We start from the raw sequence: 16734 nt of genomic DNA on the forward strand, positions 1-16734 counted from the left end.
AACCCATTTTTCACTCCCTCTATCTGATTCTCTTGAGCGGCCATTCTGTTTTCTACCCCCGTTAACCCATTCTTTACTTCTTTTATCCCGTTGTCTAACCCCTCAAATTTCTTTTCTAATCCCTCACCGGTACCCCTCATTTGGCCCTCTAATCGCCCACTATCAACCCTCATTTGGCCCTCCATCCTATCCATTTTTGCATTCAGTTGGGTCAAGAATAATCTGAGGTCAAACCCGGTTTGCCCAGCGTCCCCAGCCGCCACCGCAGGCTCGCCCTCCGCGGCGCCGCTATTTTGGGACCCTTCAACCACGTGAGCGAGCGCGCCATTTTGCGCGCCCGCTACTTCGTGCGTGACGGCGCTATTTTGCGAACCTGCCGCCCTCACTGCTTCGCTCTCCTCACGTCCCTCAATTTGGTCCTGGACCGACCCTGCTTCACTCTCCCCTACCGGACCCCAGCCGTCTTGATCCGCCATAGCGCGACTTGCAAAATTCGAGTTTCGTAAAACAAATCCAATTTTTTTTTTTTCGTTATAATTTCGTCGAGCGCAGTACGCGCTCCGAATCGATTTTCCCTCCCAAAATTTGGGCCTAATAAATTTAGTCCCGGGTTCGAATTCCACTCCTCGACACCAATTGTTACAGACGTGGCTTGGATGTTATTTACCGAGCGGTTTTATGGTATGACCACGTCTGCACAAGTTACCCGATTGTGCCCGAACGTTGACTAGTCGCGCGATGCTGGCTCAATAAGGAAAAGAAGACACCCGGCTGGATTACAATAACACAATACGACACCAATGTTTCAATTCTCAAGACCTCCGGAGGAGATTATATTCGTACGGAAAGGTTAGATTACAAGGACGAGAGGTACATCATAGGAAGACAGGCACTTAGACACAATCTTATATTATTCCCAACAGACGACAGATAAACGGGACAAAGCTGACTCACACGGGGGTTGATGGCAGGAAAGCGGTTGTCGATGGCTCCAGGTGCACCTGTGCTCAAAGGTTAGAATCGACCCGGTCCGGTCCAGAGATGCGGGAGGTTTCAGCGCTCGGAGGTAATGTTCTTTCACAGGCGGGTTCTCTTCCTCTCCGCGATCGCAGGCAACGTTCTTTCTCCAGCTGGGGGCGCATCTCACGTCACATCCGGCGCGTGGCCGCGTATATCCGGCGGGGAGTGACACGCCCTCGGCTCGCTAGCGCCGCCCCAGATGGAATCGGTCCGCCCTTCTGATTGGGTGCGGGGGGTTACCAGGCTCCGCCCTTGAGGAGGAGCTGACAGCCAGCCCCTCCGTGGTAACCCCGTGGAGCGCGTGGTCAATGGCGCTAATCGAGCCGGTGTGAGGACGCATCCTCCCCCGCTCCGCCGCCATCTCCTCTGTTGTTGTTGTAATTGTTGGGGAAGAAGATGGAAGGAGGTATGGGAAAGGTCCTAAACTCACTACTGATGCCATATAATCACATTCTGGTGCAACGAAGAGTCATAATTAATGGAGACGAGGCCTTAACTGACATAGATTAAGAATAACTAGGAAGATGTCCGAAAGTTGTCTACGTGTGGTGCGGTGGACCTGGGCACGACATTTAATGGGGGAATAAGGGGAAGGTCGGCTCTACTGATTGTTATTTACATGCAATGGGACTAGGGAATGGGGGATTGGGGAAAGTTGGGGAGTATTGGAGAAAATAGGGGAATATTTACAAGCGGATATGGAGGCCAAATTCCATATTCGCAACAGTACGAACACCCAACCAATGCGTGCGGTGACAGTTGAAATTGCCACATGTGAGGAAGAGAGAGTTGGGATGAGTGGTTAAAAGTTAGTCCATGTTGTCTGAGAGAGAAACGTAGATGGAGTTATCTCTGTTTGGGGGATGATACAACACTCAGACAAATAGGAGGTGGGTGCGGAGGTAAAGTCAAAGCCAAAGATGCTCCTGATGTAAGATCTGGGAGATGTAAGATCAGTACACAGCCAGTGAGAAATTGAGTTATTGATGTAAAGAGCAACTCTGCCAGCTGGTAGGGAGCGGTACCAGGGGGAAGCCAGGAGAGGATGGGATGGAAACCGAGAGAGAGTGGGACGAGGGGGAAGCCGAGAGAGGCGGGACCAGCAAGAAGCTTATATAAGGAAAGACAAGGAGGAAGCCGAGAGGTGGCGGGACGAGGAGGAATCAGAGAGAGGGTGGAACAAGGAGGAAGCCAAGAGGGGGTGGGACGGGGGGGAAGCCGAAAGGGGTGGGACGAGGGGGAAGCGGAGAGGGAGAAACCTTGAGGGGGGAGCTTTGAGGGAGTGGGGTTAAGGGGAAGCTTGGTAGGTTGAGGTGAGGAGAAATCATGTCGAGGGTGAATGCAGAAATTGGGGACATGAAGTGGAGGGATGCTGAAGAGGGAGACAGGTATAAGGGATGGGGTTGAAGGTGTGAAAGAGGGAACTGATATGGAGGGGTTTGACATCATACAAGAACGTGAAGGGGATTTGATTGTTGTGCGCAGATAACTTCTGCAAATTGGACTTGTCAAGGTTTCCACATTTAACATCGAGATAAAGATCATGGGATGGGTGGATACATTTTTTGTTGAAAGCACGGAAAAAGGTCGTGATGTAGAAACCGGAGGATGGATGACAGACCAATGCTTTGGTGAGACAGGTTTGCAAAATATGCCTTGTGAAGAGAAAAAGAAGAAGAAGAAGAAGAAGAAGAGGAAGAAGAAAAACCGAATAGATTGTGATGACGAACGTTGAAAAGGCAGAGAGAAAACCATATTGGGAGAAAAAAACATTAGAAACGGACCAACCAAACAATCTCAAAACCGAGAATATTTAGCTGCGGGCAATCCGAGTAGGCCGGCCTAGTCTATATGAAAAAACGAATTAAATAATATTGAGAACAGGGTATGATGTATCACATAAAAAGTTCAATGAAAATGCAAAAGGCGGGTTGAAAAAAAAAAAGAAAAGCAAAGGGCGTGTTTAATAAAAGGCGGGTATAATATCGCATGCACGGATGAAAATATAACAGAACAAGTACAAAAAGTTTTAATTAAAACAAAAGCCGCGTCGATGTTACACAATGCCTAGATGCAGCTGTGCCTATAACGTCGATGTTATAGGCACAGGACATTCCTATTGATTCGATTACTTGATGTTATTTTTGTGCAAAGTGAAAATATATCTCGGCAATTTCCCGTGTGTGGCGACGAATTTTTAATATATCTCGGCATTTTCCCGTCTGTTATTTCAGGCGGTGTATGACTGACCATGCCGCGATTTAAAAAATATATATCTCGGCAATTTCCCGTGTGTGGCGACACGTGAACGAAGCTATGCTCCTCTCTCCACATTATTGTGACGACGTATAAATTCAATATTTCATCGTGACGATTGTCATCAAATGGACGAATTTTTAATATATCTCGGCATTTTCCCGTCTGTTATTTCAGGCGGTGTATGACTGACCATGCCGTGATTGTAAAAAAATATATCTCGGCAATTTCTCGTGTGTAGCGACACGTGAACGAAGCTATGCTCCTCTCTCCACATTATTGTGACGATGTATAAATTAAATATTTCATCGTGACGATTGTCATCAAATGGACGAATTTTAATATATCTCGGCATTTTCCCGTCTGTTATTTCGGGCAGTGTATGACTGAGCATGCCGCGATTTAAAAAAAAAAAATCTCAATGGACTTGAAGTTACAGGCCTTTGAGAATTCATTTCGTTCTATAAAGGGCAACTTTCATCGGATTTTCTTCCCGTTTTTTTTCAACTGAGTCTAAAACTATGTTAGCGACTGTGAAAAATGAAATGATATATCGAATTTGATTTGAAATAAAACTGTGTGAGAGAGAAAGACAACACGGGCCTACAAAACAGGCCTCAAAGCTATGCGAGTTAATAAAATGGTGGATATTTGTTTATATGAAGCCTCTCCCAGAATGAGTGGAGCTATGGTTCCCAGAATGGGTGGAGCTTTGAGGTTTTGTCTTCTCTGCAAGAACAAGAAGAAGAACAAGAAGAAGAAGAACAAGAAGAACAACAACAACAGCAGAGCGCACTCTATGACCAGCGTCTGCGACGCAGCTAAAAACATGACGGATACGATTCGGGGTGGAAGGAGAATCAGTGGATCTGACCTACATGTGAGGAAACCCCGAACCAAACCGGAAACCAATCGGAATGCTCCTTCATTTGAATTGGCCGAATCATATGGAACATATCCAATTGAATAAGGGAGTCAACTGCAGAATAACTGAGAGTCTCCAAAGCATAAAACACAGCAGCATTTGAAGTTTCTCACATCCATTACTTTCTATTTTACATTCTAGTCAGCACACCCACCCTCCGGGCGGGAATACCCCATGTCGGCCCACCGAACAGGGATGGCCGCTTAGTGTCAGGGGAGTCAAAAAAAAATTAAATAATAATTGATAAAGACATGGATAGCGCTGTAATCATGTCATGTCATGTCATGTCATGTCATGATAGCATGTCAGGGGAGTCAAAGAAACATAAAATTGTCAAGGATAGCGCTGTGATCCAGGATGAGTTATCACCAGGATGAGTCATGAGGTGAGGAAAGAGTGTGATAAAGACACCATACCGTAATCACCAATATTGTAATCACCGCTGTGAAAAATGAGGTAACATGAGGTTAGGAAAGCGTGTGATAGACACCGTACCATAATCGCCAATATTGTAATCACCGCTGTGAGAAATGAGGTAACATGAGGTTAGGAAAGTATTTGATAAAGATGCCAGCACCGTAATCACCAATATTGTAATCACTGATGTGTGAGGCGAGAACACGAATTTAAGAAAGCTTGTGATTTGCAGCACCACCACCACCAATCACTGGCATGGATAAAGCACCAACGATAAACACAAATAACGGTGCTGGGAAAAATGGTCACACCCAATTGGTCAGTGCCATGAACAATTGATGAGTGAAGGGAAAAACGGGCACACCCAATTTATCAGAGCCCAGACCAATCGACGAGTGAATATTTCTGACATAGCTACAGCCACACAACCTCTATTTATTCCAGAAGATGCAACCACTAATGGCCTAATCAAGGCATAATAATAAATAAACAATTCGTTGAAACCAAATTTTTGACTGAAAGATGTGCTCAGCACGGTCAATGAATCCAGCTGACCATCACATTCACAACCCAAAATCCGACACCCATCGCAAACCCCTCCAATTATATTCCTGCCTTTTAACAATTATACTGCAGTTCAAGTAAATATGCAATTACCTTCCACTGAAAATAGCTTCAGCTTCTTGTCCAATCTGATCAAAATCCACTCCTACAAACAAAAAGGTCAACACATCCAGACGACTGCAAAGACATTGACCTTTTCATTCTGTGAATACAGCATGTACACTTTGTTGTGTTGTTAATGATTGCACTAAATGTCAAATTAAGTGGAAACCAATTAAGTTAATCTGGACGAACATTGAAACACCAGAATACATTAAAAACCAAATGCTTACGTCTGCCCTCCTTCAATGTGGGAGATTTATTGCCGACATCCTGAAATGATGGGGAAGATTCTCCATATTGCCTTTTGAAGATGGATAGCAAACTGGAAATACGATAATCCAGGCGGACACTCAGGATAAACTGTATGGATAAATGAACAAAGTGGAAGAGGGGGAAGGGGAGAGATTGCTTGATAAATCCCAAAGGCTCGAATCAGGTGTTTAACAGACTTCAAGTACAATTGAGTGTTCCGGAGGATGAAGATATATTAATATTTGGAAATTGGCCTTTCCAAATGTGGCCCCTAAAAATTAAACCTGAAAACCCTCTGGAAGTGCATCTATCAATGGAACCCAAGAAAAATAAAACGGTTTGTAGTTTTGCAAATTTGTGCAGTGGGAGAGAAGGCCCTGTGCCTCAGCATCCTGCTCAGAAATAGAGATGTTGGGTACCATGGAGTGAACTACTGTACATCCGAGTGCAAGATGCATTTCAGGACTGCCAGCTGAATGGAGTGGCCCTCTGTAACACTGCAGATCAACAAGTTGTTCACAATTGGAAAATGATTGATTAAAGTATAACGACTCGACAGAGCATTCCAAGATAGCTGTCAATCTATAGACTATTTTGGTGATATACTATAAATTGCTCAAGGAATGCTGTGGCTAATGGTGAATAAGGGATGCCATTAATTCCTGAGCATGAACACAATATGAAATATGGAGATATTTGAAATGTGTGAAATATGCAGACATTGTGCTCTTCGAGCATCTGTCTTGTTGGTGGAGCCACAAAGTTTGCTTCTGCTTCATGTAGTTTCAGCACAAAGATTCTGGGGTGTCAAGTGGAGACGATGTAACAGTGAGCAGACGATGTAACAGAACTTTCCCAGTATGTTAATGGACAGTGAATGATCAGATGTTGAGCAAGATTGCCCAAAAGAGAATACCTTGTTTGAGGTTCGGTGTAAATATCCTTTGCTGAAAGAGAACGAGTATGCCTTTGGCTAATATCAAATAGTTGGAGAAGCAAGTACAGGTGCATTCAAAGCACACAGCCCCCATGCCAAATAAATAAATAACATCCTACATTGCCGGGGATTGCCGGGGATTGCCAGGGAGTCTTTTAACAGTCTGGCAACCTTATCTTGTGATAAAAAGTTGGTTGACCGGTGCCTGGCGACACCGCTGTGCAGCACATAGAGACAGAATTGGGAGGGAGCGGTGTACAATAATTGATTGATTAATTGCATAATTAAAATCAATAAACAGCAATCGTAAAATAATTTCTAAATGAATTGGCTTAATAGCATACCTCAACCACCACTGTTTCTTCCAAATCTGTAACTTAAAAAAATTGATTAATAAAGTCATAAATCAAATAATTAATTGATTAAAATACTTAAATAATTTGGTGCCTGGCGATGACATCATGCAGTGCATGGAGATGGAATGGGAAAGGAGCGGTGTACAAAAGGAACCTGCAGTAATAATAGACTTCACAACTTTACCATGTGATAAAAAGATGGTTGACCATTCTGGAGTTAATTAAATCTACATGCCGCTTCTCTCAGAAATAGTTGGAGTCGTTAAATCTGAACGAAGAGGTCATGATTATCTCCCTGGACATATATTGGGCATTAACAGTCTGGCATTGTGCTCTACTTGCCAAACTCACTGCCTGTGGCATACAAGGCCACCTTCCTCCCTCGCTTTCTGACTTCCTCATCTATGTAGTCAATGCATTGCTAGCAATGGAACCCTTTGTCTCCTCTTCTTTCCCAGTAAAGGTCGTGACCTCTCCATTCTCTCTCATATACAACAAGTAGATCAAATACATAAAGAGAAGATAGACAAAAAAAAAAAATTGTATGAATATATATATACAGAATTGGCATTTAATATGGAATTTTTTTTTTGTGGGGGTGAACTTACTTTTCAAGATGTCTTAGAACCAAAAGTTCATTGGAATTATGTTGAAATTATTCTAGATTTTGTTAATGTGACCTTTAAAAGAAACAAAAACCACATTTGACATTTCGAAACAAATAAATTGATCCTTGAAAGTGATGTAAACTGATATCGAACTCAATTCATGGACAGTTATGTGTTAAACTTCTGTACGTTTTCCAGAAGTATCTCTTTATTTTGCACATTAGCCAAAAAATTTTTTTAACAAAAACAAAAGTTAAATTACGACTGCGATTATGGACAGTAAAATTACAGTTCAGTACTTCGTGTAACCCCCACGAGCATTCAGGAGAGCACGTACACGTTGAGGCATGCTGTTCACGAGATTTGCCAAGGTTTGGACAGGAATCGCCTGCCATGCCGTGACAATAGCCTGCTGCAATTCACGCACAGAGGTCGGCTGCTGGTCCAAGTGGTCGATTTGACGCGTTAATTCTGCCCACAAGTTCTCTATCGGATTCATATCCGGGGACATGGCAGGCCATTCCATATGCTCTACACCACGGTCAGCAAGAAAGTGTTGGATCATGCGAGCACGATGAGGCCAAGCATTGTCATCTTGGAAGACAAAGTTTCCTCGAAAGGCTGCACGAGCAAATGGAAGCAATGTTTCTTCCAGAATGGCCCTGTACTTGAACTGGTTCAGGTTTCCATTCAGAACAACCAGGTCAGTTTTGCCCCTGCATGAAAAGCAGCCCATACAGTCACCCCACCACCTCCAGCTTGGACTCTTGGCACTATACAATCTTTGTTGTAGGCTTCATGCACTTGTCTGCGCACTCGGACGTGGCCATCTTGACGATAGACCAGAAATCTAGACTCGTCACTGAAGATCACGTGATTCCAGTGTTCTGGCTGCCATTGACGGTGCTCTCTGGCCTACAGCAATCGGCGCTGGCGGTGTTGTCTGGTCAGGCGTGGCTTTCTCAGTTCTATTCAAAGTCTATTTCACGTGTCCAGTCCACAGCCAAGGGAACGGGCTTGGCGGAATCAGTGGGGAAAGAAAACCCTTTTGAGCTTGACTCTAGCCCGACTCTGTGAAGGGACTTGAGAGGCCGCAGGCACTCAATAGGGCTGGACCCGTGAAATTTCGGGGATTTTTGGTAAAATTACCTCAGGGTAAAGTTACATAGGAAAACACCGTGTTAAATTTCCGTCGCCGAAGGACTCTATTTCTTATTACGAAATTCTCTAAGACTTCGCCTCTAGGAGTTATTGAAAATATTAACTTATATAAAAATTAGTTTTCTAAGACTGAAGTGCAGTGACGTCATCACGCCCTTAGTTTTCTAAGACTGAAGCGCAGTGACGTCATCACGCCCCCGCCATGAGGGTCAAAGGTCTTTCGAAGAAGAAGAGCTCAGAGTTGGACTGGACACGAGGCGGAACGGACGCCATTTGGAAGAGCTGAGAGGACTCAGTCGTGATAGAGTGAGCCTGAGTGAGTATATCAAGACAAGAACAAGATCTAGAAGGAGGTATGTACGGTGCGATTCATATAATATATTGTTTAGTTATCGTCGATGAGGAATTTGGGGTCGGAATGGGTGATCGGCCTGGGTGACTTGGTCTCGACTAGATGCTAGGCCGCACCTCATTTTGTTAAATAAAGTGGTCACAAAATATTTTTTGATGGTTTTAATGCTTATCATTAGATGCAGAACGTTCGTAGTAAGGTATAGATATATGGATTGACATCGGAAGGCATGGGATTTGGGATTTAGGAACTCCGGGGTTTTTTCATTAGGAATATATGCGATTTGCTCTTGGAAGCCCTCGAGAGTGAACGGGGACTCGGATCTTAATTCTGTTTTCAGATTTTGCAGTCGCTAGATTAGCTTAACACTCAATAGAATGGGACCCGCGAAATTTCGGGGATTTTTGGTGAAATTACCTCGGGGTAAAGTTACATAGGAAAGCCCCATGTTAAATCTTCGTTGCCGAAGGACTTTATTTTTTGCGAAATTCATCCTGACTTCGCCTCTAGGAGGATACAGGGGTATCTGTGGATAACGGGAACCTTTATTTGGCGAAATTCGGACTGATATTGACCGAGTTATTCAAAATATTAACTTATATCAAATAAATCTTTTGTGGTTTTGTATTTTGCGCACCTGTATCGTTGGAGGTATTGACTTATATAGGGTTGGTTTTCTAAAGCTTATATCAGAATATTAACTTATATCAAATGGGTCTTTTGAGGGGAAAGTGTGATGACGTCACCACGTCACGCGGCACGAATGCGCGCCTGTGTCGTTGGAGATACTGACTTCTATAGGGAGGCCCCATCACCCTCCCCCATCACCCTGCCATCACCCTCCCATCACCCTGCCATCACCCTGCCATCACCCTCCCACCACCCTGCCATCACCCTCCCACCACCCTGCCCCATCACCCTCCCATCACCCTGCCCCATCACCCTCCCCCATCACCCTGCCATCACCCTCCCATCACCCTCCCCCATCACCCTGCCATCACCCTCCCACCACCCTGCCATCACCCTCCCACCACCCTCCCATCACCCTGCCATCACCCTCCCATCACCCTCCCATCACCCTTTATTGGACCATTTGACTTCTATAGGGTTGGTTTTCTAAGGTTTATATCAAAATATCAAATAAATCTTTTAAGGTGAAAGCGCGATGACGTCACCACGTCACGCGGCACGAATGCGCACCTGTGTCGTTGGAGGTATTGACTTATTTAGGGTTGGTTTTCTAAGGCTGTAGGCCGCACCTCATTTTGTCAAATAAAGTGGTATTCGGGTGGGTCCGGTATTTGGGACCGCAGGGACGGAAAGTGCAGGTACGGGGTGCTTGGCACTCCCCAGCCGGCCCGCTCTGAAGGTTCGGATCGGGACACCGGGATTCATTCCGGTCGCCCGGTCGGCCCGGAGGTGGGGGTGCGGGGCCTGTCACGGAACGTCAAAACAAACTCCTCCCTCCCATCCCATCACCCTCCCATCACCCTCCCATCACCCTGCCCCATCACCCTGCCCCATCACCCTCCCCCATCACCCTGCCATCACCCTGCCATCACCCTCCCATCACCCTGCCCCATCACCCTCCCCCATCACCCTGCCATCACCCTGCCATCACCCTGCCATCACCCTGCCATCACCCTGCCATCACCCTGCCATCACCCTCCCATCACCCTGCCATCACCCTCCCACCACCCTGCCATCACCCTCCCACCACCCTCCCATCACCCTGCCATCACCCTCCCATCACCCTTTATTGGACCATTTGACTTCTGTAGGGTTGGTTTTCTAAGGTTTATATCAAAATATCAAATAAATCTTTTAAGGTGAAAGCGCGATGACGTCACCACGTCACGCGGCACGAATGCGCACCTGTGTCGTTGGAGGTATTGACTTATTTAGGGTTGGTTTTCTAAGGCTGTAGGCCACACCTCATTTTGTCAAATAAAGTGGTATTCGGGTGGTTCCGGTATTTGGGACCGCAGGGACGGAAAGTGCAGGTACGGGGTGCTTGGCACTCCCCAGCCGGCCCGCTCTGAAGGTTCGGATCGGGACACCGGGATTCATTCCGGTCGCCCGGTCGGCCCGGAGGTGGGGGTGCGGGGCCTGTCACGGAACGTCAAAACAAACTCCTCCCTCCCATCCCATCACCCTCCCATCACCCTGCCCCATCACCCTGCCCCATCACCCTCCCCCATCACCCTCCCCCATCACCCTGCCATCACCCTCCCCCATCACCCTGCCATCACCCTCCCCCATCACCCTGCCATCACCCTCCCACCACCCTGCCATCACCCTGCCATCACCCTCCCACCACCCTCCCATCACCCTGCCATCACCCTCCCATCACCCTCCCATCACCCTTTATTGGACCATTTGACTTCTATAGGGTTGGTTTTCTAAGGTTTATATCAAAATATCAAATAAATCTTTTAAGGTGAAAGCGCGATGACGTCACCACGTCACGCGGCACGAATGCGCACCTGTGTCGTTGGAGGTATTGACTTATTTAGGGTTGGTTTTCTAAGGCTGTAGGCCGCACCTCATTTTGTCAAATAAAGTGGTATTCGGGTGGGTCCGGTATTTGGGACCGCAGGGACGGAAAGTGCAGGTACGGGGTGCTTGGCACTCCCCAGCCGGCCCGCTCTGAAGGTTCGGATCGGGACACCGGGATTCATTCCGGTCGCCCGGTCGGCCCGGAGGTGGGGGTGCGGGGCCTGTCACGGAACGTCAAAACAAACTCCTCCCTCCCATCCCATCACCCTCCCATCACCCTCCCATCACCCTGCCCCATCACCCTGCCCCATCACCCTCCCCCATCACCCTGCCATCACCCTGCCCCATCACCCTCCCCCATCACCCTCCCCCATCACCCTCCGCCATCACCCTGCCATCACCCTGCCATCACCCTCCCATCACCCTGCCATCACCCTGCCATCACCCTCCCATCACCCTGCCATCACCCTCCCACCACCCTGCCATCACCCTCCCACCACCCTCCCATCACCCTGCCATCACCCTCCCATCACCCTTTATTGGACCATTTGACTTCTGTAGGGTTGGTTTTCTAAGGTTTATATCAAAATATCAAATAAATCTTTTAAGGTGAAAGCGCGATGACGTCACCACGTCACGCGGCACGAATGCGCACCTGTGTCGTTGGAGGTATTGACTTATTTAGGGTTGGTTTTCTAAGGCTGTAGGCCGCACCTCATTTTGTCAAATAAAGTGGTATTCGGGTGGTTCCGGTATTTGGGACCGCAGGGACGGAAAGTGCAGGTACGGGGTGCTTGGCACTCCCCAGCCGGCCCGCTCTGAAGGTTCGGATCGGGACACCGGGATTCATTCCGGTCGCCCGGTCGGCCCGGAGGTGGGGGTGCGGGGCCTGTCACGGAACGTCAAAACAAACTCCTCCCTCCCATCCCATCACCCTCCCATCACCCTGCCCCATCACCCTCCCCCATCACCCTCCCCCATCACCCTGCCATCACCCTCCCATCACCCTCCCATCACCCTGCCATCACCCTCCCATCACCCTGCCATCACCCTCCCATCACCCTGCCCCATCACCCTGCCCCAAGTTTAGGACCTCCCAATACCTCCCCGCAGCTCTTCCTCATGGTACAACAACAACAACAATAACAGCGGCGGCGGCGCGGGGAGTGTGCGTCCTCACTCCGGCTTGGTTAGCCGCCATTGAACATGTGCTCCGATGGGGTTACCACGCAGGGGCTCGCTGTCAGCTCCTCGTCAAGGGCGGAGCCCGGTAACCCCCCGCACCCAATAGAAGCGGCGGACCGATTCCATCTGGGGCGGAGCTAACGAGCCGAGGGTGTGTCACTCCCCGCTGAGCATGCGCAGGAAGGGGGAGGTGATGTCAGATGCGCCCCCAGCTTGGAGAGAGAAGACGCCACCTCCGAGCGCTGAAATACCTCCCCGCATCTCTGGACCGGACCGTGTCGATTCTGCCCCTGAGCCAAGGTGCACCTTGTGCTATCGACTGCCTGTCCTTCCCTGCCATCATCCCTGTGTAAGTCAGTCTTGTCCCGTTTGTCTGTGGTCTGTCGGGGATAAGATAAGACTGTGTCTAAGTGCCCATCTTTTCTGTGCTTTACCTCTTACCGTGTAATCTACCCGTTTCTGCATCACCAATTATATCCTCCTCCGGAGGTCTTGAGAACTGTACCCCTTGTGTCGTTGCATTAATCCCAGCCGTTGTGTCCTTTCCTTCATTGATTTAGCGTAGCGCGATTCGGCCAACGTTCGAGTGGAATCGGGCGGGATAGGGTTCTAATCGGGGAGTAACTGTCCGGACGCGGTAATACCAAACCGCTCGGTAAACTAACATCTAAAACCGCGTCTGTAACAATATATATATATACATATATATATATATATATATATATATATATATATATATATATATATATATATATATATATATATATACATATATATATACATACATATATATATACATATATATATATATACATATATATATACATACCGCAGGGACGAGGTGACACCGTCATATATATACATATATATAAGATTTGAACCTGGAATCCCAATATCAAGAGCTATGTACTCGAATGCCAAATGAGACAACCCAAAAGGTATACACCTACCTCAAGTATCTCAATAATCTTCAGTTTTGTGTCCATTACAGCAATATCCTCAGCCTGGTATGTCAAATCCTCATGGGTACCCATGGCACTGGCTTCTGTCGGAGTGGGTAACCCTCCGCACAGCACCATCTGAGTCATGAGTTCACCGACGTCATGGATCGAGCTCACAACTCTGCTCACTAGGAGGAGAAAATATTCGAGATCAACTGAGAAAGAAGATTACACCATAAAAACTAAGACATGCTGAGCAATGAAACAGACGAGATCGATTTTCCACATTATAACCAGGAACTTTCGGGACATTTTCAAAGCTGCTATTTGTGAACGACTGATACCATACGATTTTCTTCAACTTAAAATTTTTCCACATTAAAACATTTTGTTGTGGTTAAGCATTCTCTTCATTTGTCGGTGCGAGTGGAGACTTGTGAAAATGAAAACGGTATTGTGCAATATCCTTTTAAAGTACAGTACAAGCAGAGTCCAAAACTCTGTTTTTTTTCAAAAGCATTGATCCAATGGTATATCTTCTATTCCAATATGGCATCAGAAAACACTCAGCGATGAGAAAAATAAGGTGAGTCGTCGTGCCGGCAAATCGAGGCAGGTCGTCATGCTATCCTCACCACAACTATCATTTTATAGCCAATAGTGTAGCATTGTCCAAAATTCCACAATAAGACAATAAAGGAAGTGCCTCCTTGAACTGTGTGAGGAAAGGTACACACAGGTCGGTAGTGTTCTTACCAAATTTTGGCATGCCGTTCCAATATATTTGGTACATTAATATCCAACAAGCCAGATCATTCCAGCTCAGCTGCTTGACATGATATATTGATGTTGCACATTATTTGGAACAAGAAAACATCGCATAGCACGAAACAAAAAGCAAAATTAACATTACACAATAGTGCAGATGGGAAAGCCGAACACAATGTCGATTTCATACACAATGAGGCATGCATGTTCCACATTCTATGAGAAAAGCATAAACATTCGTTTGTCTGCCATTTGTGCCAAATTCATTTCACAATTCTTCAACGTAGAGCGTCCCAAATGAACCTTGCAGGATAGCAACCCTCCACTGGTTTTTAAAAACAAGCGGTGCACCACCATCTAATGTCATCCCCTTTCGCTACATATATTCTTTCTACCCCCATTAACCCTGCCTAATCTAAACCTTTCACTTGCAGGCCAAGGTGAACACCAGACGAGTTCAAGGATGGAGGGGAACCAGCACACAAGAACCCACAGATGTACTTCTGTGAAGGAATGTAACGGACCACTTAAAGGAGTAGTGGAGTCAGTGAGGGTCGAGGTTTGGTCGAAAAAAATAAATAAATCTTTGTGGCTTATGGCAGACAATTGGTTAAAAATATATAAAAAAATGATGGAGTTTGAAATTCACCAAAAGGATTATGACAGCAAGTTATCATGTGTGGTCATTTTAAAATGACCAGGGGATGAGTGGAGTCGATCATGGAAAAGGCCAGGATAAGAAAATAACGCGCGTGAGGTACCAGATTGACCCGAGTTGTGGCTTTCAGGTCTGAAACCAAACTCCTGAACACAGTCGAGGAAGGCGAGAAGAGTGCGGGTGAGGCACAGCAGGTTACTGAATGTGTAGAACCCAAAATAGATCAGGTTCTTCGCCAGGTTAACAACCTGCATAAGGAGGAGAACCATAATCACATGTTTAAACAAAATAGATGATGCAATAGGCTAAATAAATGAATAAAGTTAAACACACGTAAAATAAACAAATGTCACAACATATCTGCAATGACATAAAGGTACCATGTGACGATACATGCTATATTACTAACCTGCCAGATACTTTCATGTTTCTTTGAACAAGTTACTTTCATTATTAATACTTGTCTGTTCATTCACTCATGTTGTTCATGTTTTATATACCATATTTCTGAGATATCACTGCAAGTACCCAGTCTGGCCTCACCAATACCTCATAAGTGAGCTTGTTTTTGCTCGAGTTGGCGAAGGGACATTGTTGCTCCACCACCGTGCGAAGGTAGTCCTCCACAAAAGCAATAGTTGCTTTAAAACGAGATTGGCTTTCTGCTGTTGAGGTATCACAGTGGTTGCCATAGCTACAGAGGGGGAATAAAATGGGTCGGTGAATGACAAATTAAAACACCAATAAAGATTACAATCATTGTATCAAGGTAGGGGACTACTGTAGACTCAAAACAATTTATAGACTTTGAGACAAATGATGGTAAGATAATTGCGAATTAAAATGAGATTTTAACACGTTCATTCTTTTTATTTTCATTTTTTATTTTGAGATTTGATCGATATCCATCTCAAATACTAATTTGAATGCTGTAACATCTTAAATGGCGAGTTCAATCTCGTGGGTTATAGTAGAAACGTTCAAGTTATACGCCCTCGCAGGTTGACAGCAAAGTCAATCTGCGAACTAAAAAGGGCAATCATAGATTGCAGACCCTCACCAGGAGTAGTTTTTCATGGTTTCATCGTACGTATTTTCGAGACATACTCGTATTCTAATTGCAATAGCATATATAGGTACCCGGTTGATGAAAGATAATGTGTAAGAATCGAGGTGCGGACAGACAGATAGAGAGATATGACCCAAATGCAATACCCTCTCCTCTGGCAGAGGTAATTATATGAACCACTCTGTACCAATTTAGCAATCAGGCCCTTCTGATGATTGGCACCAAAATGGTGTCCTCAAACGCTGAAGTGCTAACATTCGAAAGAGAAAACCACTCATTGCCAACATGTTCACTCAACACAAGTCCAATGCATTACATATTCAAGGATCTCAACAAGGCCTCCATCAAACAAGGCCTCAGATATCTGTCATGAACATGATCGTTAAGAAACCACAAAACTATGTCAGCACCTTATTCATCAAATCTCAAAAACCTGTCCACTGCACTTCAATGACAGTCGACAACAGGACTAGGTGCTAGATAGAGATCCCTCTCGTAATCTCTACTTGTGCAATACACAAGACATCAAGTAGACTATTTGCAATGGCAGAGACAACGCTCACCCAAGGCCATTTCAACAAATTTACAAAGAAACAGAAACCTCAGGAATGTGAACCAAACATTTCTTGAAAGCTTATGACATGGTATTTTCTATCACTGATTG

The 16734-nt window shown here is 45.8% G+C and overlaps 1 protein-coding gene across 1 annotated transcript in view; it reads right to left on the bottom strand.

The window, feature by feature from the left end:
• Window positions 1-16734, bottom strand: part of LOC137437571 (inositol 1,4,5-trisphosphate-gated calcium channel ITPR1) — a 188895-nt gene that overhangs the window by 87121 nt on the left and 85040 nt on the right. Inside the window, exons 21-25 of the mRNA XM_078766065.1 lie at window positions 15551-15695; window positions 15105-15249; window positions 13585-13763; window positions 5515-5644; window positions 5276-5327 (exon numbers count right to left, since the gene is read on the bottom strand). Coding sequence (XP_078622191.1) covers window positions 5276-5327; window positions 5515-5644; window positions 13585-13763; window positions 15105-15249; window positions 15551-15695 — 651 coding nt within the window. The remainder of the gene's footprint in view (window positions 1-5275; window positions 5328-5514; window positions 5645-13584; window positions 13764-15104; window positions 15250-15550; window positions 15696-16734) is intronic.

Source organism: Myxine glutinosa, chromosome 12 (assembly GCF_964187855.1).
Source record: "Myxine glutinosa chromosome 12, kmMyxGlut1.1, whole genome shotgun sequence".
NCBI classification, from domain to species: Eukaryota; Metazoa; Chordata; class Myxini; order Myxiniformes; family Myxinidae; genus Myxine; species Myxine glutinosa.